The sequence below is a fragment of the Lampetra fluviatilis genome, chromosome 24, assembly GCF_964198595.1.
Source record: "Lampetra fluviatilis chromosome 24, kcLamFluv1.1, whole genome shotgun sequence".
NCBI classification, from domain to species: Eukaryota; Metazoa; Chordata; class Hyperoartia; order Petromyzontiformes; family Petromyzontidae; genus Lampetra; species Lampetra fluviatilis.
The window spans coordinates 13,459,840-13,487,260 of NC_136298.1; the positions used below are offsets into that span (position 1 = coordinate 13,459,840).

Consider the following 27,421-nt stretch of genomic DNA (forward strand, 5'->3'; position numbering starts at 1 on the left):
CGCGCCCCCCACTCACTCCGATGTGGATGGCTGAAGGAAGCAAGACGCAGAATAACGAAACGGACAATTTCTGCGCATACGACATGCAGCAATATTAGTTTACACGTCCCATCAGCCACACGGTCTCCTGGGGGTGCATGATCTCAGCAATATCGGTTTAACACAAGCAACCTCTGCACTGGCTTCCACATTGAGTGTCTCATCAGATGTATTGTGACCTCCTCGGACTGAGGCCTAGAAGGTCAAAACCGTGTTTGCTTGCTTAAACAAGGCCTGCAGGATAATATTGGCATGGAAAGCCAACAGACCTATGGACTTCAGTTGCTATGTATTTATAAGTGAGCGACAATGACGAGGTCTGCTTATATTTTATTCTGCCCTGGGGTTCCAGAGCCACGCATAGAGGTGACTGACCGTGCTGAGGCAGCTGCTGTTGAGACGACATTTGGCATCATGTGTAAGAAAATTAAGTTGTGTCCTACTCAATTGGGCATCGGGGCATTGATGCTCAATCTCCCATACTCATCTCTGCAGAGTCCGTGCTGGGTATCACCCTGTCTATCGGAAAAAGCACTTGAATTTTCCACAACGTGGTATATATTTTATCGAATGAGGAACCCCCCAACCAGAAATTGCACTCGCAACTTTTTGATTGTGAGCAGGGCCGGCTTTAGATCTTTACTAAGTAAGCTACAGCTTAGGGCTTCGCATTGAGGGGCCTCTAAATACGAAACAAATGTAAGTTTCAAGTACTGTATTACATTATTAAAAAGTAAAGGAGATGTGGGAAAAAATACTCAAACGGTTCTTTTCATTCCGATATGTCATATACAGGCATTCCTCAATGGGGCATCTTTAGCAGAGCTCATGGCTCCGGCAATGTTATACTCGGGCCCTGATTGCGAGCTGCTCGCTATGCCGGAGGCCACGGGGTGTGCATAGCACAGCCGAGTCGGGGAGAGATCAGTGTTACAGTCTTGGTGTTACAGTCTTGGTGTTACGCTTGTGCAAATGAGTAATTCTCCTTTCCGTGTTACGTTATTCTACGTTTACCTTCGAATTTTTTTCAAAGTTTGCGGTGCATCTTACGTTTTGGAGCGTCTGAAAATCCTGAGCAAACCCAAGTAATGTTGAACGGAGCCATGTTTCTTCGTAGGAGTCCAACATTACAATCGATGTGTCAATTAAACGCTTCCACTAACAATACTGCCTCGGGTCGTGTATAGAAGAATTGCTATTTGTATCACGTGTCGATGTCGTTACCTCCTGCAATGGATATCTATGCCTTAGCCATGTGACAGAAGGCTGTGGGGTTGATGGGATGTGTAAAATAAAATAAATACACGTTTCCCTTGGGGCAGGTGTGAAGACACATTCTGGGAGTTAATGATGCATCGATTCATCAATACAATTGCAGTGTAGGTTTCTTCATCACGCAATATTGGAATTGAATTGCGTGTGTCGTAATGAATGGCTTTCAAAATGTAATGAGTTCACGTGATTCCTGCAGCCAAAACTTTCATCACGACAATTGCACCGCCAGGGTGGGGGATGAACTTCTCCGCCTAGCATTAATATCTAAATATATATCTGCACGTCCATTGACACTAATCCGGTGAGTGCAGATTTGTTGCACAATGCTATCAGCAGGGGGCGATGCGTCCTCATCTTCAGAAAGTAATGAATCGGAACATTTATCCTGGAGGAATCCCATCAGCTACGAAACGCTCTTTAACAATTGTCCATTCGGGGCGGGTGAGCATGTTGTTACAACTCCAAACAGTCCAAAACATGATAGCAGTGTAAAGTAAAGACGAGGTAAGCAAGTCACGAAAAATATACAAGAACAAATTGCATCAGTACATAAATTCCTGCCGGTTTTTCAACACTAAATGCAAGCTTGGACAAGGGCAGCAAAACAACAAAAACAGTCCCAGACCACACCAAGTCAACACACAGTCCCTCATTAAAATGCATCTTGATACACGGGTAAGGATCAAAATTACACATCACATTTACAAAAAAGCACTAATCTGCTTCAGGATCGATAATCAGCGTCGCTGTGGAGAACTCCGTAGTAACAATGAGCAGACAATACGCCTCCACGTATCTGTCCCTGCACATACAAACTCACTGCTACACATTCCATCGGCCACACGGTCTTCGGGGTGTGCATTTTGGATATTTAAAAAACACTTGTGCAGAGGGAGGGCGTGATGCTAAGTGTAACTACTAGAGACTCGAAATGTGGTCATGTATTGGAATCGTACGTATTTTGGTTAACATGTTTACAAACGGACCTGGACTGAGAATAGGGTTGCCGCCTGTCCAGGTTTGTTCCGCATAGTCCGGGAATTGGCATATTTGTGTTCGGGTGGCATGAATTGATCTGCAGTGAGATCTGGTTCCAGTATCGTGTTGATATTCTTGACAGTAAACTGCACAGTTTAGATAGACCAAGACTTACTGAGACGTGTCCGTGATTTGATCTACAGTGTAAAAGGTTGTGACAACCCTGAGCACCTACTACAAACGCACATCAGGAACATCTTAAAATAACCTGCGACTTTTGCCTTTGGGCCGATGGTTAAACCAAGGAGTTGCTGGTTTGTGGCTTTGAGAATATGGGCTCAGTGGACGGCTGCTAATTACGAGTTCCCTTGGGTCACGGCGCGGCTCTGCGGGGCCTCAGGGCTCGCCCCCTCCCCTCCGTGCCGCGGGTGGTTGGTAGGCGATGCACGTTCCCGCTTCGCTCAGCGGAGCGGGAGACGCTGCCGGTAGAAGGGCCCCTTTGTGGTCAGACTCTGCCCGGGCGGTGCTGGATGCTGGCCAACGGCGTCCTGGTGATGTGCGTTGTAACTCAGAGTCGCCGATATGCATTCGAGTGGACACATTACGGCAATAGTAAACAGGATAAAACGAACGAAAGTTGATTGCTGTATATACAAAGAATCCTTTGAACACACTCGCCCTCTTGGCAAAAGTCAACTCCCACCTCCCGTGTTTATAGTAACAGTCATATTACAATGATGGATGCATTAGTGACCCAGATACATCCTATGCCACACAGGGGATAATTTGGACACTACAATATTTCAACGGTTTATGTTCTGCCATTTTTTTCCCCTTCAAATATTACATTTCACGTGAAACACACCCACGAATTATGCCGACCCTGAACCTCCGTTTAATAAACATTCAGAAGAGATGTAAAAAACACCCTTAACGGATATCAATGGAAAGCAGCATACAACTTTGACAGCACTGAGTGAATAATTATGCTAATTAGCATGGTGCTTTCAAGGATGTCTCCCACCTGGGCATTGAAGTCCCTTGTAGGAGGAGACCATCCTGCCTGTGTACCATCCCCACAGCTAACCGTCGTCTATTGTCAACTTAATCCTTGATAGACTCCCTCGGCTGTCTCCATGGGTGCATAAACTTCCACTTGCGGACACGTTGCAATGTCTGAACGATAGCCGGACTATAATAATCCACTCATACAAACCTGGTCATGCACAATGCAATTCTGTTACGACAATCCCGACTTCCCCGCTCACAAGTCCCTTCCTTCTTCCCTTCATATACCACGGAGTGTAATCCGTGATCCGGGCCTGACTCGACTCCATCCATTTAGTTTCACTTACACCACTAATTTAGGTGTACCGTTTGAGCTCTTCAAACAAACATATTCTTCCACGGTTGGTAGAGTGTCCTGACATTCCAATGCCCTATCTTGGTTTTTATATTGCCATGAATCTCCATCCGTTCCCATACTGCCACCATAACCTGATGCCACATCTGAAGAGTCAGGGCCTACACATCACCATTTCTATCCAGTTCATAGTAATATTAAGTAAGGCATTATTATACAGTGTTAATATATCCGATGATGTTTAATTATGATGCTTATAGGGATCATCAATTCCAAAGGAAATTCTGGCAACAGCCTGATGATGCTGGTTGTAACTATAAGTGAAACCTCCGCACCCAATGCAGTCGTTCAATGCGCACCCAATGCAGTAGTTCAATGCGCACCCAATGCAGTAGTTCAATGCGCACCCAATGCAGTAGTACCAATGCGCACCCAATGCAGTAGTTCAATGCGTGTCGATTGCTCTCCGATATTGCCGGTGGTGCTGCTGAAGCAGTAATTGCCACATTCGTTCACATGACAACCGTATTAATTGACTGTGTCGGATGGAGGAGGGTTTACGACACATTTTACTGAAGCGATATGACCCAAAAATATATTTTGAATCAGTTACTAAGGCCGTGATGGTCTTGAGCTTCTTAGAGTTCAGCATTGATGCTGAAGATAAAATGAATTGTGGATCAATAGTCTGTAAGAGCACCGTAAGTGTACGTGCAGCAAGTGCTCGCTTCGTTGGCTGGCTTGCCAGCTTGTGCTCTCACGCAGGGCAATAGATGTGCCGAACGAGCGCGTGGTTTGCCCACAGTGCAGGCCCGGGCGCACAGGGCGGGGTCGGCAATGAATGCAGCTCACGTCCCCTGCCTCCCGAGGGCTTCACCCATTCTTAGCGAATTCTTTTGGAGAAAAACAAAACAAAACCACTTTACATGCCATTGGTTCGGTCGTCAGCGTTTCCGCCGAGTTAGAACCGAACCGGAGCGTCTGTGCCGGGTTGAGGAGCGAGCTGGAAGTCGCCTCGGAGCGGCGCTCCCTCCCACCCAAGGGGACCGCAGCGGCGGCGGTGCCGGCCCCGAGATGCGCGCGCTACTCCTGCTGGCCGCAGCGGCCTCGCTCACCGCAGGTAAGCCGCCCAGCCCGAGCCCGCTCCACCCACCTTGACCCCGCCCGGCTTGAACCCCACTCCGCTTGACCTGACCCGGCTTGACCCCACTCAGCTTGACCTGACCCGGCTTGACCCCACCCGGCTTCAGCCATCCTAGCCTGACCCAGCCCAGCTTTACTCGATCCAGCTTGACCGCATTCGACCTTCACTCGACCAGCTCGCCCGGACCTCACTTGACTCGACCCAGTTTGCTGCGACCCGGCTCGACCTGACCTTAGGATTTTAAACCGCGTCAGATTGGGTCCGATGAGGTTGACTCGGGCCAAGTGGCCACCCCTTGGCATTCGGTGCTCGATAGAGAACGATTGTCCTGAATCCCGGACAGCAGGGATTGCTCGGTGAGATGCCCTCACCACCCCCGCTGCGCAGGTTCCTCCAGGGCCGTGAACGTGACGGGGCCCGCGGGGTCAGTGCGGGGCACGGCAGCCAGCACCGCGCTGCTCTCCGTGCGCTACTCGTCGCAGAGCGGCGGCATGCCCGTCATCAAGTGGCGCCTCATCCGGCCCACGAGCGGCGCTCACTCGCCCTCGGTCTCAAGAACGGTCATGGTGGTGCAGTCGTTTGGCGGAGAGGGACAAGCGCCCGCGGTGGAATTTGCCAACCGGGTCCACGTGTTCCGCAACGGCTCGCTGCAGCTGATGCTTCTACGGCTGTCCGACGAAGGGACATACGAAGTGGAAATCACCATCACGGAAGACGCTGTCGTTGGACATCACTCCGTTCAGCTCACAGTCGATGGTGCGTAAACCAGGGTCACGGCGCACCCAAGCCTCTGAGTGCGGTGCTCCGGCTTATTGACGCCACCAGCACTCTCACCAGACCCACCCCGATAACCCTCGTGTCATCTCACTCACGCAGACTCTCGTAGATGGATTTGAATAAATGCTTCCTTTGCTAACGATTCGTACTAAATATTTAACATCATCAACCTCATTTATGGGTTTTTTTGTAGAGAGTTGTAGGTGCTGTGTTATTTCATTGTAATGATACTTTGGGTGCCGCATGCTTCCAAAGGATGCGCTTCGCCTTATGGGGTCCCACCCTCAGTACTCCAATCTCGGCACGGCAAAGAAAGCACGAAACAAGACAAGTGGCTGTGCCGTTCGTTATTCAGAACCAAGTTAAAGTTTATGCTTTATATCTTTAGTCTAATTACCGAGATGTATTATTGACGTTACTGTTTTTGTACAATCATCATCAGCCATGCTCAATCCACTTCTGCGTGAAGGCGTCCCCAAGCCGTCGCCATCTCTCATTACCCTGCGATATGACAATCCACGTGGCACCTGCACACACACAGGTGGATTTAATCGCTCCATCTCCGCAAGGGGAGCACCCTTCTGGGACGCGTTCCCTACCTTGGCTGACACTCCTTGATTACCACCATGGCGACTGCTCCCGTGATCCTAACGAATTGACGCCTCCACCCTCGTTGAAGACGTGGCCTACCAGGCTGTTTCCTCTCATGTACCACACTCTGGCCAACCACCACACTGCAGGTCACAACACAATTTGCTCTCACTCGGCTGATTTCCTCGCGCCGCTCCACTCTGGAATTCCCTCCCATCGTTGTTTCCCCCGAGCTCGTACAGCTGCGTGCTCAGCAATCGTTACGACTTCAAAACGTGCGCGGAACACGACGCGGTTGCTTGATGCGAACGGCCGCTGCGTAACGCGCTGTCCTCTCGCTCAGTGCCCATCTCCAAGCCAGTGGTCATCATCTCCTCCCCGGTGGCCGTGGAGATGGCGGAGGCCGTGACCATGAACTGTTCGCACGCGAACGGCACCCGGGCCGTCTACGCGTGGCTCAAGGGGGGAGCGCCGCTGACCAACGGCTCCAGGCACCGACTGTCGGCGGGCGGTCACTCGCTCACGCTGGCGCCCGTGCTGCTGGGGGACAGCGACTCGTACGCGTGCCTCGCCAGCAACGCCGTGAGCCGGGGCGCGAGCGAGCCCGTCCTGCTCACCGTGCACCGTGCGTGCGAGCGAGCGAGCGAGCCCCGGGGGCCCGGCCGGCCCCGGGGGCACCCCTAGTCCTGCAGACACGCGTGGCGCGCGCACACCACCCCGGGTTCCACGCGTCTTCTCACCTGGTGTAGTCTTAGCGGGCGGCTGGGTGGCGCAGTGGAAATACTCGTGCCTCGCAGCAACAAGAGCCTGGGTTCGATTCGCGAGTTCATGGGTGCCTTTCTGGCAGAGTTTGTACGTTCTCCCCCTGTTTTGCAGAGTGTGTATGTACAGGATGTTGAAATTATTTCCCCCCCTACGTAGTCAACCGCGCTAGTCGAAGGTGCGGGGGAAGAACAACAAACTAAACACAAAACGTAGTTCTCAAGAAATTAGTTTTCAATCTAGATTTTAAAGTGCATAGCTTCAGTGGCGTCCTAATATCCGAAGAGCGTTCCAGACGGCCGCAGAAGCGCATCTAAAAGCGCGCGATGCTGTGGCGGTGTTGGTTTGATCGCTAGCAAAAAGCCGCACGAGTGCGTGTATTGGAGCAGAAGATCAGTCTGAGTTTTATTTTCACATCAAGCCTATTTGCTAAACACGAGCAAAACTGAATGCATAACCTTTACGAATCTACAATCAATCTACAAGTGGATTTTAGTACGGTCTTACAAATCTCTGTGGGTGTAATCGTGTGTTTTGGCCTACGTCTGGGAGATGTATAACAACCCTTAGAGAAGTGCCGTGAAGGAGGCATCGTGTCAAGCCAGCGCTACTCAATTCACCGAGTGCTCTGGGCAGGCTCGACAGTGCCTGCAAACGACTCATGGCCGTGGGGGCTGCACGGCCTTGGCACCGGGACATGGGCCATGTGCCAGTGAGCCGACCATCGCATTGTCGAGCTCACAGTGCGAGTGGGGGTGTGAATGCCACTCGCATCGGAAGACGCTGCACAGAATAGTGGGGCATGCGTCATAGGAAAGAGGGAAGGTAAATCTATTATTTGTATCTTAATAGCCATTTTAACTCCGTCCTATAACGTGTACATTGTAAATGAACTGGTTATCGGAGAAAGCTTCAGTGAGTCTCAGAAGGATCCCTCCGTACCGCGAGCGTGTTCTGCAAACTCGCGTGATGATGCTGTTGTTTCTATTAGATTATCACATTTATGTCCAATAGAATCGTAAAGACTCCAACTAAGTTTGAAGTCAAAGTGATTTCCTGCTCAAATGGGCACTGACGCTGTGTCTAACTCCTATTTATAGCCCTGGGCCAGTGGTGGAAATTCCTCATTCCATTGGCGGGGAGCAAGTCGATCCAACGTCCCCACAAAATTGAGTCATTTTATTGACTCTGGAGGGATGATGGGCTGTGTCAACCCCCAACCACACGGAGAGTTGAAGCCATGCATGATCACAATTACTGTTAGTTACCCTTTTCTCTGCATCTCTCATTCTCTACTTTGCTGCTATCTGCGTCTACTCTTGCTGTGTGTTCTCTGTTTGCGTACTTGCTCTCTCTCTCTTGGCTGCCTTCGCTGTGCTTTTCCTTTACTCTCTCACCAGGCGAGTCCAAATGTGTCACTCCTGACAGCGAGTTACGACTCTGCTATTTCAACCAGTTTCCGTGCCAGGAAATACCTTTGGACCGCCAGCTATTGGCTGGTCGAGCCAACATTCCAGGATATTAATTATTACTCGGCTGAAGTTGCAAGGACTTGGGGAATTCCCCTTTTGGCGCAGTCATGTCAAAGGAGCCTTATTAGTCAAGTTCAGCCATTCACTGTCATTCGTTTCCGTTGCTTGGTACAATTACTCTCTTACACGAAGATCTGAGATGGTTAACATTTTCACCATTTTATTGATATCAATTTTTCTCCAACATTGTAAGATATCTTCCAATGTCGCTGTGAATGGCTTTGACGAGTGATGCTCATTGTCCGACACCTCTTCTGATTTGTATCGTGTTACTTTGGTTACGCATTCTCAGTGGAGCTGTGCCATCTTTAGATGATTTTGATGTAAAAAATATGTAAATATATATAAGGCCTTGGTTTGGTCGTGGCTGGAAGACTGCATTTGTTTCATAGTTGACTAAGAGAGGCACAATTACATCTGATAATCATCCGCTTGACAGTTTACATGGAGCGCGTTCGCTGCTTGTTGCAGAGGTCCACGGTTCAGATCCGGCAGGCCAGTCTGGTTACTGCGGTGTCCATTAACCGTGAACTACTCCGCGTGCCGTCTTCTTCACGGTGCACGTTAATATTCGTCCCACGTCAATCGAACGGAGTAGGCCATCGTGTGCCGGTGTCACAGTGCAACTCACAGTGTGCATACATTCACTTGCGTTGACGTATTCCATCGTAAGGACGGCCGCGTGTGATGCTACAAGACGTTACACTTTTGGAGCATAACTCATAAGATATCTTGTTAACTGAATTTTTTTTGGGTCACCACCACAGAGTTGACGACATGTGTGTAGAGTATATCATGCGAGTTTACGGGGTACACACAGCGCCAATGCAATGAGCGTGTTCCACCGAACCGAACACGCTAGACAAACTCACTGTGCCGCGTGTGTGTGGGGACGCACTTCGGTTGTGTGGTGCGCAGGGAGAATGGCTGTCTACCTGATCCTGGGAGGCTGCGTGATCCTCATTGCCATCGTCATCACGTCCGTCTGCCTTTGCTGCAACCCCTCCAAAACGTAGGTCTGGTTGACAGAACCGGCTCCAATGCGTGCCACATAGTATTCAGAACTGGCGATACTCCAAATAATAATCATAATTTCAATTTGTAATGCGCCGCACACATATTTGGCCACTTTGAAAGAGTAAGAACGACTCAGAAGCGCAAGGAAGAAACATCAAGGGAAGTGTTGTGGCCCGCAGTGTGCAGGTGGAGTGGGTGAGAGTAAGTGCGATCTTGTGGAGAGCGGGAGGGTCATGTGCTTAGCCCGCTGCGTTATGAACCCGGCAAGCGAAGTAAGTTCGATTCCCGCTGACGGCCAACAATAGTGTTGTCTGAACCGGTCCCGGGCCTCCCCAAAGTTGATTCAGCCTCAACTGAGTACCTGGTGTGGCGTGTAAACATCGCCACTGGGGAGACAAAGGCAGTCGGGCGTGGTAGTGGCCACCCACCCTCTCGGTGACCGTGCTGGCCCTCATAGGTGCTCGCTCACAGCACTTGCCTCGAAAGTCTGTTAAGGCTATTCGGGGGGTATTTGTCTTTCATTACGATTTCCAGTGTGGTGATTGAACACTGCGTGGATGAGAGGATGCGATGAGTGAAGTTCACAGTCACCATGTTAGTAGCGATAAAAGAGTGACAAGGAGGTGACTGACAGCCGGTGAGTGGGTGCTGGGTCATCAATAACCCGACAGCTTTATCCTGAACTCTATCACGTGCAATGAGGTAGGGGCTGGGTGTTCCACCCCAGATATAACAGCAGTAGAATACCAACTTAGGGCAAATAGTTGGACTCTGTACTGTATAACAGCATCAATAAGACTTGTTTGGAATTAAAGATGAAGGCTTTGGCACGGAAAAGAAAACAACACTTTTTCGATGCCTCCTTAACCAGATGAGTAACACAGCTCAGATGAGATTGTTGTGCCAAGTACTGTCATTATTTTGTGATGAATAAGAATATAGTCTTCTCCGTATGACCACTTTTGGTGTGTAGCAATAGCTGTAATGCTACATCAAGGTGGAGGACGAGGCACATGATTGTGGAGTCAGGAGTGGCGGAGTGACGCATCATCACTGTGCTGATCCCTCCTCCTTCGTATTTGTGAGTTGAGGAGCAAGTCGGAATATGTTCTTCCATGATCTGTTCTTGGTGACCAGTCTCCATACACTGCCGGAGAGTTTTTATTTATTTTCCAGTTGTGCACCATGAAGTATGACTGCATCTGGTGCCATAGGTTGTGCAGTGGATGCGGTTTGGGATTGTGGCTTCAATCTTCTTGATCGTCGGTTCTTTCACGAGGTGTTTGTGACTTCTTGTGAACTCCATTTGGCTTCCCAAGCTTCGTCATCAGGGTTCAACCCGGAGTCGTCGTCTCAAAGCGTCGAGCACGAGACGTCAGCTGTCACGCCGCTTGATCTGTGTGGCTGCAGTGCAGAGGCCGAGAGCGCCCAGCTCAGCCTGGCCGAGAAGAAGTTCCCGCAACCCCGAAGAGGGTCGGCCTCCCTGCTCCCCTACGCCGAGGCCATGTACGGTACGTGAGACTTTGCTCCTTACCACTGGTGATCATTCTAATCGTTGGGCGAGCTTTGGATGATGGAAGGCCTTACGACGGATATTCGGTCGGATTGTATTTTACGTGGCCGAATCCACATATTGCTTGTAAATCGGTATACAATGAGGCATACGATGCTCGAACAGCAAGAGCATGAATCGCTTGGTCTACACGTGAACGAGACAAATCACCGTGAGGCTGTGTCCACAGAGACGTCGCGGGGCCCTGCCACGCGCATCAAGCCGAGAGACCGCAGGGGGAACGAGGGCCCAATGTGGATTGCACCGGTACCGGGCTTCGTCTCACCACGCCACTCATTATTACGACTCCGGCCATCTCTCCGCGTCTCTCTCTGGTTGTCTCTGCGTCGACGATCGTCTATCTGCATCTGCGGTCGTCTCTCAACGTCTCCGACCCTTTCTTTGCATCTCCGTTTGTTTCTGCATCGTTTGCTCGTTTGCTAAATGTGGCTGACAAAGTGGCGCGATAGACGCACGTGGACGTAAACCACTGAATTAGTTTCGTTGTCGCGGGTGGTGGAGGGCCCAAAACATCACCGATGATTGACATGCGAGTACGTCTGCCTCTTGTTGCAGGAAAGCTGCGAGTCTCGAGTCACTCCTCACACTCACGGGACCTACCCCGGAGAATCGCGTGACGATTACCGTGACGACTGCAGCAGCAGCAGCGGCAGCAGCGGCGGCGGCGGCGACCACCACGGGAGCGACGGCCACGCGGGGGCCGGGGACGCGGCGGGCGCCCCGCGCGTCCCCAGGCCCGGCGGGGCCAGCTGGCAGCAGCAGCAGCGGAGAGAGCGCGGCCTCCCCCACGCCGGCGAGCCGCACCGCCCGGGCCCTCGGCGCCAGGGCCCGGGCGGGCACACGGAGCCGTCGCTCGGGCACGGGAGCCACGACGACGACGGCCACGACGTCGCGCGCTGCGAGAACGAAGACGCGCAGAGCTCCCGCAGCGTCTGAGCGACGCGCGCACGCCGCGTCCGTCGTGCTGGAGGGGGGCTCGGGCCGAGGCGAAGGGGCCACGGCATCTCGACCGATGGGCGCTACCGGCTCGCCAACGCGCACGCCAAAGTGAAATTCGGTGGACTTACACCACGCGGATAAATATTGATCACCGATTCACTTCAGTCACTTACTCATTGGCGGTCAGTCACGTTCTAATCACTCTGCTATCGCTACTACCTTGGTCACTGTTCCCGTACACGTCACCCGTTGAGTCATCCACCCAGTTAAAGTCTTCAGTCTACCAGACCGTTACATGTCATCCACAGTGTGTTCAAACATCACACCGCAGGTCACATTACTTTTTGTGTTAATACAAAACGCGTTGCACCTCCCCATATGCTGCTCTGCATCGCAGCCATGACTGCAGTCATGTTGTGTTGCTGCTTCGATGAGTCACCACCTGGCCCAGAGCTCTTTCTCCCTTGTTTCGTGTTGGGGTGACCTTTTAACCCTCCTCATTAACTGAGAGACATTCTCATTCCTGGCCTTAAAGTTGTGTTGCTGTATTCTGCACCAAATTCCTCCAATAACTTCACTATTACATCTATTACAAGATACGGTTCCAACTTTTCTCACAAGAGGCAATATTTGTGAATTGACAAATATGAACCTCATTTGTGCTGCTTTCAAGCTCTAATATTCTGATCGTTTGCTACGACGTCATCTTTCTCTGTGCTGTGACCCATGGGCTTTATTTATCACTCGTTTCCTAAGAGTTTTACAGAGTTCGGATTATTCAGTAATTTGCATGTCTCTTTTTTATATTTCACGTAACTTTTGTGGTCTCAATTTTTCTGTCTGCTCCCTTATCTTTAGCCCCATTATGAAAACACTATCCGTTATTGTAACGATACATCTTTTAAAGTGGTGATATCCATTTAATCAGTTTTTTCCTTTATATATTTGAAATTGTTGCTCAGAATCTTAAGCAAGCTCCCTACTGTCCGAGTTTCTGGTGTTGGCTTTGCCGGCAGCTCGTTTTCCCCTCTCTGTGGCAATGTTGAGGTGCTACTTGCACCGCGAATCGCATCGCGCCGGTCTAAGATCGTCCCCGACGTCGATGCTGTTGATGCGTTGAAGTGGCCGAGTAGCCGGCGCGCTGATTCACGTCCCATCTTGGTGGTGTAACGATGTCGTTTCCCTAGGGAAGCTCCCATTGTAGCAGTCACTTTGTACCGTTTCACATTTTTTTTTATGAAAATAACGACATTATATAAGTGCTGAACATGGATTTTGTTTGCGTTATTTACATATTTTATACCTGGTAATAATAGAATATAGAAATCTTGGCGATTGTGTTAGATGTTGGTGGCGGCTGTGTGCAGCTCGCAAACGGTCGCGAGTTCAACGGTGGTTGTCAATAAACGTGCCCCCGCCATAGGAGTGTAGTGACATAAGAAGGGAGGGGCTGCTGGGGGCTCTGGGTTCCCAGGTGGGTCCAGACGCTTAAGCCTCTGGGCGCCAGGCGTTGAGTTCCCAGAGGGTCCAGACGCTTAATCCCCTTGGCGCCGCCAAAGGGGGGGGCTGTGTGTGCTCTGTGGGATATCTGGGGGCGCACACGGCCCCACCCCTCGTTGTACCAGGCATAAAAGGAGAGCTCCCTGGACGATCGGGGCCCAGTTGTAACTCAAGACCCAAGACCCACGACCAGCCATCTGAAGACCCTGGGATGCTGTGAGAGCCAGCGCTGGGACTCTGGAACTCCCGACTCTACGACCTTGTGAGGGCGAGTTCCGGAGCGTAGCCAGAGTAGAGTATCTAGGCTGTGTAGCTAGGCTGTGTACCTAGGCTGTAACAGAGTATCAGGACTGTTGGACTGTTGGAGTGTTGTATTGTAATAAAGAAGTTACCTCTACAAGTGTCTCCGGAACCTGTTACAGGAGCATGTAATTTCCACCACTGCGTCAGGACTCTAAACAGATTGTTTAGAGCGAATGTCCTTCAACAAAAGTGAGTATATCTGTCTCTGTGTGTGAGCTCCACTTGAAGCGTACACATCACATGGAGCCCACACACACAACATGGAGCCCACACACACAACATGGAGCCCACACACACAACATAGAGCCCACACACAACATGGAGCCCACACACATCACATGGAGCCCACACACTACGTGGAGCCCACACACACAACATGGAGCCCACACACAAAATGGAGCTCACACACATCACGTGGAGCCCACACACATCACGTGGAGCCCACACACATCACGTGACGCCCACACACATCACGTGGAGCCAACACACAACATGGAGCCCACACACATCACGTGGAGCCCACACACAACATGGAGCTCACACACATCACGTGGAGCCCACACACATCACGTGATGCCCACACACATCACGTGGAGCCCACACACAACATGGAGCCCACACACATCACGTGACGCCCACACACATCACGTGGAGCCCACACACATCACGTGGAGCCCACACACATCACGTGGTGCCCACACACAACAAGGAGCTCACTCACATCACGTGGAGCCCACACACAACATGGAGCTCACACACATCACGTGGAGCCCACACACATCACGTGGAGCCCACACACAACATGGAGCCCACACACATCACGTGGAGCCCACACACATGGAGCTCACACACATCACGTGGAGCCCACACACATGGAGCTCACACACACAACATGGAGCTCACACACATCACGTGGAGCCCACACACATGGAGCCCACACACATCACGTGGAGCCCACACACATCACGTGGAGCCCACACACATCACGTGGAGCCCACACACATCACGTGGAGCTCACATCACGGGGAGCCCACAATCACGTGGAGCTTAAATCACGTGGAGCCAACACACGGTACACCACGTGGTGCTCATTCACGTCAATACCCGCCATTCACCACGGCGTCTGTGCCAGGCCAGGTGCACTTTGAAGCCACAGGAAGTGTCGAAGGCTCACTGACATGAGGTCACGGGACAGACCCAGGCGCCATGGGTTGACTGAGATGACTAGCAGATGCACCAGTTGTGCACCCTCCTGTACCAACGTGCTGCATTTTATACTCCCAGAAGCTCCTCGTTGTTGTTGGAGGGCGACTACCCCCATCTGACCAGTACCGTCCTTCACGAGTCTGTTCCATAGAGGCCGATCTTGACACCGCTGGTACCCGTCCTAAGCAAGACCTCTCAACTCCACATCCTCCTGTAGCGTCTCCTGCCCGTTTAGCCCCCTCTATCCGGCCAAAGATAATCGACTTAGGTATGCGGTGGTTGGGCTAGCGGTGAGCGACATGACCCAGCCAACGCAGCCTTGCCTGTCGGAGGAGCTCACTAATGGGAATGTGTCCAGATCTTCAAGGATTTGTGAGCTCCTCACACAGTCCAGCATGGTGAAACCCAGGATGGAGCGGAAGTAGGACGGCCTGAATGTTTCTAACCGGAGCAGATGTTCCATTCGAGGGGTCCACGTTTCACAAGCGTAGAGAAGACACGAAACTTTCTGTGGAGCGACAGACCAGGTAGCTTCCGCACAGCGTTACGCAGACGACAACAAGCAAATGCCGCCCGACTGATTCGAAGTGTGAAGCCTCTGCTGTGAACCTCGAGAGCTCGCTCACACCACGTGGCCTCGATCGCACCACGTGGCCTCGCCTCACCGCGCCACGTGCGCGTCGCTAATTCATGCGCCGGGGCCCAATCACGTGACTACAACCGCCCGGGAGTCGGAGACACGAGGTGAGCGGAAAGGGGGGCCCGAGGTAAGGCGGTAGGGGGCCGGGGTGAGCGATAGGGGGGCCGGGGTGAGCGATAGGGGGGCCGGGGTGAGCGATAGGGGGGCCGGGGTGAGCGATAGGGGGGCCGGGGTGACGAGCGACAGGGACGAGTGCACGAGGCGCCGCCGTTGCCGAACTTGTTTCGGGCCACGAGGCCTTCCGCCTACATCTCCACTTGTAGAATCTCGGCCGGCGTTGAGCGTGGCCAGACCCGGGGTGGGTGAGGGACGAGGCTTGCCGGGTGTTGTAGGGCAGCAGGGTGGGTCTCGTTTAACACGGGGCCAGACAGGAGAACATCCTTTGATGGGATTGCCCAAACTGGCCCAGGCCCTCGTGAAAGGTGATGTGATCCTCGCCGAGGCTTTGCTGGGTAAAGGGAATTCATGCGGTACTAAGGTAGTGGGGACTGTTGGCACGGTAATCCATGATACAACAATGCGAAGTGCATAACACGTGGGTAGAAGTGGGAGATAGTTTTGTCACAAAGAACTTGGCATCATCTCACGGCCTCCACTGCAACTCACCACGCATCGATCCAGCCGTGTGTGCAGATTCGATATTCTCTATTTGAAGCTTTCGTGACTGCATGGATTCATACTCTTAGATTCCCTGATGTTTTTAAATAGAAACATTTACATTTAAAGCTTTTACATAAATAATTAAAACATTTAAATTACAAATTAACTCACAGCGGCCTAACGCCTACAGCTAGGCCTAAAGCCTGAACTAGGCCTCACACTCTCCCTTCGTATCGTCCGATTCGGTGTAGCAACATCGCCCCCTACTGCAAACACATGGTAGGACCCTGCAAAAACCTTGAGACTCAGTGGGGCTTTCCTGGCTAAACAAGTGTCATAATACATGATGTTTATATTCTTTGGTTATTCGTTCCTACCAGCCTACCCCGCAGGGTCCTGTTTCGGTAAAGTCACGTAGGTAAAAAAAAAAATTAAAATTAATAAAAGTAATAATAGAAATAAAATTATAAATCACGACGTTTCGGAGGCAACACAAGTCTCCGTCATCAGGTGGGGCCGTCACAGCCAAATTTACTGTATCAAGTGAGGAAAACATTTCAAGATACTTGTACAAGTTAAGCTGTGACTTCTTGTCTCGTTGTATGTTAAAAACTCTTAACAGATAGTTGGAATTCAATGGTATAGTGTATCGCAGATTGTATAATAATAAATAGTATGGAAGTGTAATGTTTAGTATAATGTATAAGGTAATAGTATCGTAATTGTTTAGTGAATATACAGCAGTGTGGTATACAGTAGGGTGGGTAGAATAATACATAGTGTAATATTACAAAGTATAGTCTAAAGGTGGTGTATAGTAATGCAGTATATAATTTAATGTTGGGTTTGTCTATGGCAGTATATAGTACGGGATATATCCGTGTAATGTAAGGAAAAAGTTTAGCTGGAGGCATATTATATTTTTTGGGACATAGAATTGTAATGTATGGCTTACTGTTAGCTTATTGGAGAGTATATTTAGTATATTGATGATATTGATATATTTTAGATTTTACGTGGTGGTTTGGCTGCTGCAGCTCCTTACTATTAAAATTCCTTCCCTTTATTACTGCTAACCCTACCTCCTCCCTTTGTTGCTGCTAATCCTACATAATGCATAATGCACGGGCATAATATGACTTTCAGATTCCTCCCACCTCCTATGCATTCCACAAGTAGTGACTAATCCCATACTGTATCTGCATTTTCCATAAATATGCTAAATTCCTATGTTGATATGCAAATTCCTTTGTCAAGGCGCCCTTCCTCCCCTAACCCAGCTTAAATAAACGCTGCCAAGCTTGGTGGTGTTCATTCAGACGCTGTCTTTCCGACAGGCCTGTTCTTCACCTGAGGACGGCTGCTTGCGTTGTGGCCGAAACGTCGTGAGAATTGTATTTTATAATGTTTTATTTTTATTATTTTATTATTTCCCTTCTACGTGACTTTACCGGAAAAAACCAAGAAGATTAATCCCTGCAGTCACGAAAGCTTTAAATCGAAATTGTAAATCTGTTGCCTCAAACTTTTACCCCGACATCTGGGGGGGGGGTCCACTTTCTGTAACGTTTTGATTCGTGCCTTCTGAAAGGTGCTCATAATTTAGTTGATGCCAAACGGAGCGCCGGGCTTGTATACTAGATGCATGTATTATGGAGTCTCGTATCCAAAGCGTGGAAGGTGGTCGAGTCCTGGTGAAGGGTGACCGTGTGGTCACGCGCCACTGATGCCACCACTGGGACGGTGTTGGGGCTCCGTCGACAGACAAGGGCTGAACGATTAATCGATTTAATATCGAAATCGCAGTTTGAAGCGATGCGATTAGTAAATCGCAAAAGCTGCGATGTTTTGCGATTTGAAAAGTCCTATTTCTTATTGGAATTGTTTTTATTATTATTACTTTATTGATTTAACTTAACACTTCTATGTTTGATTGTTCTATTTCAATTAACACATTTGAATAAATACATGTTGGAAGCAATTTATATTTTTTAAGTTCTCATCTTTGCATTAGAATATATAGAGCAGTTAATATTTTGATAGTATCATGTGGTAATGCTCCATCACATGTTTTAAATCTATTACACAGTGAATATTGAACTGAAGCTTGGCTTTAAAAAATGTAATCGCAAATCAAATCGCAATATCTGTTAGAAAAATCGCAATTAGATAATATCCTCAAATCGTTCAGCCCTCCGACAAACTCGCGCCGAGATGTTCACACCAACCCGTGCGTCGTGTTCTTGTTCCAGGTTGCCACGATTGAAGCAGTTGCCAGTCGGGAGATTAGAATGGTAATGATCACAGTCTTAAACACAAATCACAGGTTTTTTGTTTGGTGCTGCCAATAGTTTAGTTTGAGTTAAAATTTAATGTGCAATTTTATTGAGGGGACTGTCTTGTCGTGGTGTGGTCTGGGACTGTTGTCGATTTACTGCCTTGCCCAAGATCACATTTAGTGTTTGAAAGTCGGCAGGAATGTATGTACTTGTGCAATGTGTACTTATAATGGTTATCTATTTTTTTTATATTTAGTGACATGCCTACCTTTTTTCTATTTTGCATTAATATCGTTTTATGTATTTGTTGTAACTTGTGGACCTGCCCCGACTGTACATCTGTGAAAGAAGCTTCATAGCTCATCGGATTTCTCCAGGATAAATAAATAATATGATTCTGCCAATAATGCCAAGCTTGTCATCCTGGTTGGCAATCCCCTCTGCAAGCTGTGGAGCAAACCACTAAAACTATAGGACTTATTCCAAACTGCTCACACTTTGCCATCACTCGCTTTTATTATCCCGCTACCCTATCAAAAGTTCGGATAATGATACAGCTATTTACCCCTTTTGCAAAATTAACCATACAAACATCAGCGTGCTCTAGAAGTATTAACCTGCAGTGTTCAACAGTGGAACAACACTGGCATCATTGGAGACACAACATTGCAGCAACCTGGCATGGATATTCCTCCGAGACGCTGGTTTAGCCATCAGAACATTGACAGGATGATGCGCACATCTTCATAAATAAAAGACGAGCTACGGTAGTACAATTGAGACCGTGCAACCAACCCATGGACCATTTATAGTAAACCCATAGAGACACATAAAGGCACAGAGATGCATGGGGACCGGATCGTAAACCACTGGTCAGCGCTTCTCTTCTCGGGGAATTTAAAGACTCCATGCGCACACTCTCCTGAAGCCCTCTCGTCGTGGCGAGTAGACCTCAATGTTAGCTTTTAGCTCCTGAACATATTTCCATACGCAAGAAAATATTTATAATTCTATTTTTGTAATATGGTTAATTAAAAGTATACCGTTATGCGCGTGGAATTATTTTTAGTCAAGGCAAACATTTTAAGTAAATGTTAATACATAAAAAGAGCAAGCCTGGCCACTGATGAAACGCTGAGTATTGAAACCAATGCTGCTGAAATGATGCACTCCCAGAAGGTTGTGTGGCTAATCAGATGTAAAAAAAATGTATGTAAGGGCACAGAAATTGTAAAGAGGCATATTGTGTATCTGGTAATTTTAATCGAATACCTGGTCCATTCACCAGGACCTGCGCTTCTGCATTTGTAGGTAGAAGAGTATGTTTGTGGCTTCATTGTGTTGCCAGTGGACGTCAGTAGCAGCATAAGCTTGACAAAGTAAACTGTTAATTGGTCAAAATACAAAAACAAACTGACGAAAGAAACCACAAAATTCACTTTGTGAGCAAGTTGAGCTGCTGTGATGAGCACAGGTGACGGGATTGACAAAGGCTTTGAGTGGTCCTACCAAGTTTAAATTACCCCAGCATACAGTGGGTTGCCAGGGTGGCACAGTGGTGACACTTTTACCTCGGCAAAAAGGGCCTGGATTTGATTCCCGGCTCGAATGCCTTCCTGTGGGGAGTTTGTTATCCCTTTTCTGCATGGGTGACCCCGGGTTTTCGAGTTTACTCCCATTGCTCAACAAACACAGTGTAACTGGTATTGGCCAATCACCACATTGCATAACCCTCCAGAAAAAGAGTCTTCGTACTTATTGTGACCTTTCAGGGCAATTTGAGTCATATCTGCAGTGTAAGTTAAGGCACACATATTAGGGACTCGGGTATGACGATTTTAATGCGGACATGTGTCGGTGCTGTTGATCCATGACAGGCTGCGTACGCAGCACCTGTCACGATGGCCTTGGACAAGGATGAGGTGCTGTCATGCCCATTCAACAAAAACCACAAAGTGCATGCTTGCCGTTTTCCGTACCACATCGTCAAGTGCCGTAAGGTGAGGACACATTGACAATGCATTCTCCGGGAGTCTACCAGTTTTACACAAATGCCTTGGTTTTCTCTTGATGTATGATACGAGTTCAAAAAAACATGAGAGATGACAGGGAGGTATTCAACCTGACTAAAGATTTGAGAGTGATGGAGCCAGGAGTGGTAAAAGGGAATTGAGGCGAGAGATTTCAGGGGTGATATCGAAGGTAGGAGATAGATTGTTTTTATCTAAGAGCTGTCATTGGAAGAGTTAGAAAGGTGACCAATGTGAAATAATCACCTTCAGAACAACTACTTTGATTGCACCCTTTTCTGAGAACTTTGCTTTAATTTTGCATTCATATTACCCTGAAACGGCAGCTTTGGTGTGTGGCTATTTGGTCATGTATGCCATTACCTGAGCATTATTTGTGTGTAACTACATTTACAATGTGTGTGTGTGGCTATGTGGCCATGCATAATGTGTGTGCATATAATGTCTCATTAGTGGAAAGTGGCGATGTAGTAGTTGGCGCACTGCGCTATGAACCTAGTGACCTGAGTTTGATTCATGGCCATGGCCAACATCAGGGACAAATATTTTAACCAGTTTAGGGCCTCCCCAAGCTCGGCCTTAAATGAGTACCTGGTGCGGTGTGTAAACATCGGCACTGGGAAGACAATGGTGGCCAGGCATGGTCATGACCACACCACACCCTCCATAGATATACCGTGGCAGCCTACATAGGTGCTCGCTTAACAGAAATTGCCCCTAACAGCCTGTGTATGCTTCATGGGGAATATTTGTTCATGCCTCAGAACTACCCAATGCTGGCGAGGGAGATGGCCACCTGTCCCTTCAATGCGTGCCACATCATGCCGCGGTGCGAGCTGCAGCGCCACATTTCCCGCTGCCCAGAACGCAGCTACGTGGAACGCGAGCTGAGCCACGGTGAGTGGAGTCTGCGCCCTGGCAGAGCTTATCGTGTGCAGTGCTTGGCGTGAGCGGAGCTCACTCGCCGTGTGCTCGGGGGCAATTCCGATTCACCTGCTATTACTGAACGAGCTCTTGCTAGTTTTTGTTATTCGCAAATCTTTTCCTTGTTTTTAGTTTGTTCGTAATGTTAGCTCGCTGATAGGCGAGCACAACGTGACCGCTCAAAGTTAACACCCAGTGAGGTAGGTACCTCCAGTGGTACAGCAGTTGGAGTAGCCGGTTGGGGCGGAAGAGCTTGGACGGCCTGACCCTGGCCTCGGGGCCACCAGCACGGGCAGCGGGGGGTAGCTCGAGCAATGACATCCAGTGTGGTAAAATTAACGTATCTTTGAAAAGCATTTTAATGTCAATGTTACACCTTTAACACATCTTGTAAACGGTACATGAGTTGGTGATAAAACATGGGACACGTGAATTGTTCGTTCCCATATGAATTGACCTGCATCCACACTTTTTCAACAGCCATGAAACTATCCAACGGCGGTGTGCCGAAGGTGCTGCCTACGCCACCGTGCCACTCGGCGCAAATGGAGTGCACAGAGGACTGGGATGTAGGTGGGTGATGGGGCGTACTGGGCTGCCTTCCATTTTCCTAGAAAATGCCTTTCATTTAAATTTTCCGAGAAAATGAAGACAACCCAAGTACCCCGAGTTCAGTTTTACAAAAACACTGCCACCTGCATCTCTCTACATTTGTCTTTATTTTGATTCATTTGTATTTGAGAAAAGGTACAGTAGTGCAATTGTGGCCATGCAACACAAACTTTGACGTGTAGTAATTGATTCATCTTGTGGTCCTTCAACGGAGGAATACCAAAGCTGCACGAACTATGCTGAAGCCCTCTCGTGGCTCGCAGACCTCGACATGGGCACTTAGCTCCTGAACACATTGCCATCGTACGCATGATTCAGTTTTTATTCAGGTCTATACTAGGTTGGATACAAAACATGACACAATCCAGTACTACATGATGCACGTGTATTATACACCAATTGGAGGGACTACTGCAGCATGCAATGTATATCTTCGAATTGTGTTTTGAAATTTGAACTATACCAGCCAGAATTGTAAATATAATTATGTTTACAACTGTAGTTGAAATGCAAACTAATTGCATGCTTGCTGTTAGCACAATACTCCGGCAGTTTAACCTTAGTCTGGTATAGATAAATAATCGGAGAATATACATAATAAGTCAATGTTGTTTACACATCCCATCAGCCACACTGCCATGTGTATAAACACGTGTTTTATCCAAATGTAATACAATACAAGCCACTACATTATGTCTTTCAGTTTTAACCAGTTTGGTTTTCGTTATTTATTCGTCTTTTACATTTTTTTACAAGATAATTTTCCTTTCACTTATGTGTCCCCAGTTATAATGCACGTAAATTGTAGAACTTGTATACTTTATGGTTTGGGCCTAAGTGGTAAGATCAGTCTGTTAACCGTCTTTCATCTGAATGAAATCTATTCTTAGCAAGTCACCGGGTGCTGAGCGATCCGATGTGGGATCTGCTTTGTTGTACTTGCAAATGCTACAGTGCCGAGTGTTGTTGATGTAATCTGTGTGTGCCCAGCAGAAATTGAATCGTGGACAAGAAACTCTCGGGAGTTTACGTGGGGAGTTGGTTACAAGCAAAGAGAAAGTGGTGAAGTAAATTTTAGCAACATCCCTGCAAAGTGAGCCTTGCCGTGCCCTACGCAATTACTCGATAATTGCGGTGCTCTCGGTGCAATTAATCAGCACAAATGTCTCCTCCTTTTCTGTTTAAACAACTTGCATTTTTAAACATTTATATTTCACGATGCATTCGTTTATAGGTTAGTTCACAATTATCAGGCCAAATACGTTTGGTAAGACCCTCCACCACCCAACATAGTCAAACAAATTAATTTGTTTCACGGACAAGTGCTTACCAACGCGCACCGACTGTTATTGTTCCAGCTCCACTGATGAGCTGTAGAAGAAGTCTCATAAATGTTGCAATTAGATGCGACACTGCGCTTTCAACTGCGTCAAGCATCTTCAGGTCTCAACCGAGCAAGTCGGAATAACTGTGTCACCTGACCTGGCTTCTTAAATAAGTGTCATGAGATAACAGGAACGACCACTAAGATTTAAACTTGACGTTCACCTCCAAATTAATTATAATGTATCCCACCCTGGGCATCTCGCATGAAAGCAAATTAATCACATTCACATTATAGACTAAAGTTTAACATGTAGGAATTTTCTCCAATATGTATCATAAATGTTACTGCGTCGATGTTTATTTCTGTACCAGCATGTCACCAGCCATGAAGACGATGTTTAAGAAGCAATTGGGGGATGCCATGGACAGTGATTACAGGTGAGAGAGGGAGCCGAGTTTATTCTATTTTGGACAAATAATATGCTTGGCTGGGCAGAGTGGCATTCACCTTGTGCCTTGAGGCCTGGTGACATGGCTAGGGGGTTGCAGTACAGAAAGTAGCTTCTTCATCCATCTGTGAGAGCCTCCAGTATGCACGTGGGTGTTTTTTTTCCTCCCACATCGAGCGCACACAATTTGCAATTCAACAAACCGCTCAAAGCGGAACCATCCATTATCAGAAAGAAGTTCAACATAAATAAAGCACACACTTGTTTTACCTCTAGGTTATAACTGCATATGGTTTTACTAATAATCGTGTTTATTTTTATACAGCGTCGACTGTGCATATTGCATCGTGAAACATGGTAGAATGTGTAGTTGCACATTTTTCTTGAAGTAGCTTACTAAATGATCCATATATGGGAGACTGCAGACAAGTGGGAAGGCAACCAGAAGTGGCATCAACCATTGCCTTGAGCTCTGGTCCTATATTGGCATGTTTTACCAACACCACCAGTCAAAACGTTGCAGTATGAATCTTAGATTTATTTTCCCTGGATTGTTTAGATATTAAGTTCATGAACGAGTGTTTATACCTGTAGAGCACCCACACATGCAAGGGGGGTAACAATCAATCCCTGTACAGATCGAATACAGATGGTTATAAACAGCACATCTGTCAAATAAGGTTTGCCTAAATATTGATATTATATTATGCAGGGAGGTGAACATTTAGTGGTGCCAATGAACACATGTTTAATAGGTTATTAACATTAATTTCCTGTTCCCAGATCCCCAGTGTGTGTGGTTGCAATGCCACGTAGTGCAGTGGTTAGCGCGTGGTTAGCACACTGCGCTATAAACGTGGTGACCCCATTTCAATTTCCGTTCACAGCAAACATTGGTGATGAATATCCAAACCGGGCCTGGCCCGACCCTAGGCCAACTCGGCCTTCGTATCAGCAATGGGATCCAAATGCGCCAGGGCCTGGTGCAGTGCCAGCCCTAATAGGCGCTCGCTAGTGGCACAGTCTTTTAGAGCCTATCTGGTGATATTTGTCAATGCCAAGTGCACCGTAGTTGAAGTTGCATTGCCGTTGCAGCATGGTGAATATCCGCATCCCGTCTACGCTGCCAGACGTCCTCTCCGAGTGGATGGAGGACTGTGCTGTTGGTGGCCACCCGAGCACGGGTCAAAGGAAGAAGCTGTGAGTGGCCTTCCCATGGCTTGGCAGTAGCATGTTCGCCACTTGTTCAGAGGTTCGCGGTTCGAATCTGGCACGCTGCCCTGGTTATTACTGCAAGTGTATGACCGGATAATACGTGCCATCTGCTTCACAGCGGACGTTTAAAGATGCACGTGACTTGATTCAAAAATAGTAGGCTATTGAATGCCAGTGTGGTGGCCAGATTTGAAAATTACCTGTTTATGAGACATGGCGCCTTCTTGATAGCCTTCCGCTCTAAGAATGGCATGAATATCAAATGTGGACCAAGTTATTGGTTTCTGTCAAAGACCTCCAAACTGGTTTTACGAAACTACAGTCTTAGTCCCCCACTGTGGTTTACCTTTCCACATTTCGCAATCATTGTTCAAAATACATTAGCAGACAATGCGCATCCTCCACGTATCTGTCCCTCGACAAAAAAAATGTAACCATTTTTTTTTTACACATCCCATCAGCCACACAGCATTCTGAGAATGCATCATTTCAGACTTTGAACCACTGCTGCTGAGATCACAGACTTGAACCACCGCTGCTGAAATCACACACTCCGAGAAGGAAGGCCATGTGGCTAATGGGATGTATAAAAATGTGTTTTATGGGTAGGGACAGGTATGTGAAAGGGACATCTGCTTATTTATTTTGTAACTTATTTTCTCCACAATGACGCAAATGATTTGTTCTCCGTTCAAATAGACATTAACTTGTGATGGTTGGTCAACGTGGATAGATTTGTAGAGACGTGGAGTGGTATGGAGAAGCAGAGACAGACATGAATATGTATTTGTGCATTTGTCTTTTCTGTAACAATTGTTTAAATGACTGTATAATTTTTTTGTAGGATCTCACTGGCACCAAAGTTTGAACATCTGTCTGATACAAATAAACTGCAAAAGTAAGTTGTCACAGACATTTTTATGTTATTTGAAATGTAAAGTATTAATGCTGTTATTGTATGTAACTTAAGCAAGAGAGATCTGAAAATTGTTATTTTACCTTCTTTACATTGTATTGAAGATACAGCAGGTGCCTCTTATCTAGCGCTGTCTTTGTTTTTGAACTCCACAGTACCACGTCTGTGGATGCCAGAAGCAGCATCAGCTCCCATGCTGATCCACGTGTGGGTGACCGCGTGGGCGCGGGTGGCATGAAGCCACCTCTACAAATTGCATCGTTCACTCCAACAAACGTTCAGCAGCAGTGAGGCTGCCTAAAGCCGTGAGGGTGCAGCAGTGCAACTCTGAGGTCACAGGGCTGCACAAGGTCCTTATTTGACTGGTGTAGCCAACCGCACTTGCAGCCGCACGTACAATCGGTCAACCATACACGCACACAGTCAACAGCGCCTCGTCAATCTCAAATACAGACAGCCACGCAGCAAATCGTAAAGTTGCACAAGGTCAATCGGACAGCCATACAGTCAACCACACCGTTAATTGTGTAACCACACACTCCGGGTAATTGTGTTTCTTGGTGAAGTTGCTGTTCTGTTAAACTCCCTCCACAATTCATATGCAACCTTTTCTGTAAATGCATGAAAAACCCTGTCACAGCATGTTAAGATATGTTGCTCAAACAGCAGAAAGGCACAACTCCCATCATGCCTTGCCCTCAGCCTCGTATCTATGTTGAACTTCTTTTGCACTGTACGTAACCAAACGACGTAGCCAACCGTGCAGCTGCATAATTGTTTAGGCCGCCAACTTGAGAAGAGTAAAAAACGTGCCCAGGTATTTTAGCATTTTCCCTTCTGTTAGTCTACTGTATGCTTACGAAGGCACAAGTCCCACCGAGCATTCTACATTTACAAAGCTGATCAATGCTGTCAGCCAGTTTTGTAACTAAAGAAATGAGCAGACAATGTCTCCATATCAGTATTTTTCCAGGGCTGATGATCACCTCCTGGAGATGACTCTTTCCTTTGTATAGTGTTGCTATTGATGGGATAAAAAATATCATTCACTTCATTGTGGAGAATATAAATATAATGCATGGGAAGACAATTCGCCTCCCACCCATATCTTTACCTTCATTGCATCATCGACCACATGGCCTTTTAGGAGTTTTTTTCAGCACCATTGGGGTTTAATGCAAGCACTTCGTGTGATGGGATGTGTTGGGTGTTGGGTCACGAGGCCTATTGCAGTGATTCTACGAGTTCTCGAATCACTGCCTACTACTGCATGTGTTATGAATGTTTTGTTGTGTTGTGCCTCTGATATACTGAACTCTTTACCAGCGGCAGCTGCAGGGTTCGCAACATCTCCTCGACGACCCTATTCCT

General features: G+C 48.0%; 2 protein-coding genes across 4 annotated transcripts; both read left to right on the plus strand.

Moving 5' to 3' along the window:
* The first annotated feature begins 4,729 nt into the window (after positions 1-4,729).
* Positions 4,730-13,898, plus strand: LOC144941059 (hepatic and glial cell adhesion molecule-like). The gene is made up of 7 exons (XM_078867485.1): positions 4,730-4,775; positions 5,187-5,555; positions 6,511-6,792; positions 9,380-9,473; positions 10,889-10,989; positions 11,221-11,297; positions 11,607-13,898. Exons 1-7 carry the CDS (start codon positions 4,730-4,732, stop codon positions 11,985-11,987), a joined length of 1,350 nt encoding a protein of 449 aa, XP_078723611.1. The 3' UTR covers positions 11,988-13,898.
* Positions 13,899-15,589: 1,691 nt separating this feature from the next.
* On the plus strand, positions 15,590-26,728 carry LOC144941267 (gametocyte-specific factor 1-like). 3 transcript variants are annotated; one of them, XM_078867889.1, is made up of 10 exons: positions 15,590-15,766; positions 18,552-18,593; positions 20,456-20,578; positions 21,373-21,505; positions 22,013-22,105; positions 23,138-23,237; positions 23,843-23,908; positions 25,015-25,119; positions 25,979-26,032; positions 26,206-26,728. In XM_078867889.1, exons 2-10 carry the CDS (start codon positions 18,591-18,593, stop codon positions 26,339-26,341), a joined length of 813 nt encoding a protein of 270 aa, XP_078724015.1. In that variant the 5' UTR covers positions 15,590-15,766; positions 18,552-18,590; the 3' UTR covers positions 26,342-26,728. The 3 variants fall into 3 exon arrangements, with proteins under 3 accessions (XP_078724015.1, XP_078724012.1, XP_078724016.1); XM_078867886.1 differs by having other exon boundaries at positions 15,590-15,743; XM_078867890.1 differs by lacking the exon at positions 15,590-15,766 and adding an exon at positions 16,047-16,121.
* The last annotated feature ends 693 nt before the right edge of the window (positions 26,729-27,421 follow it).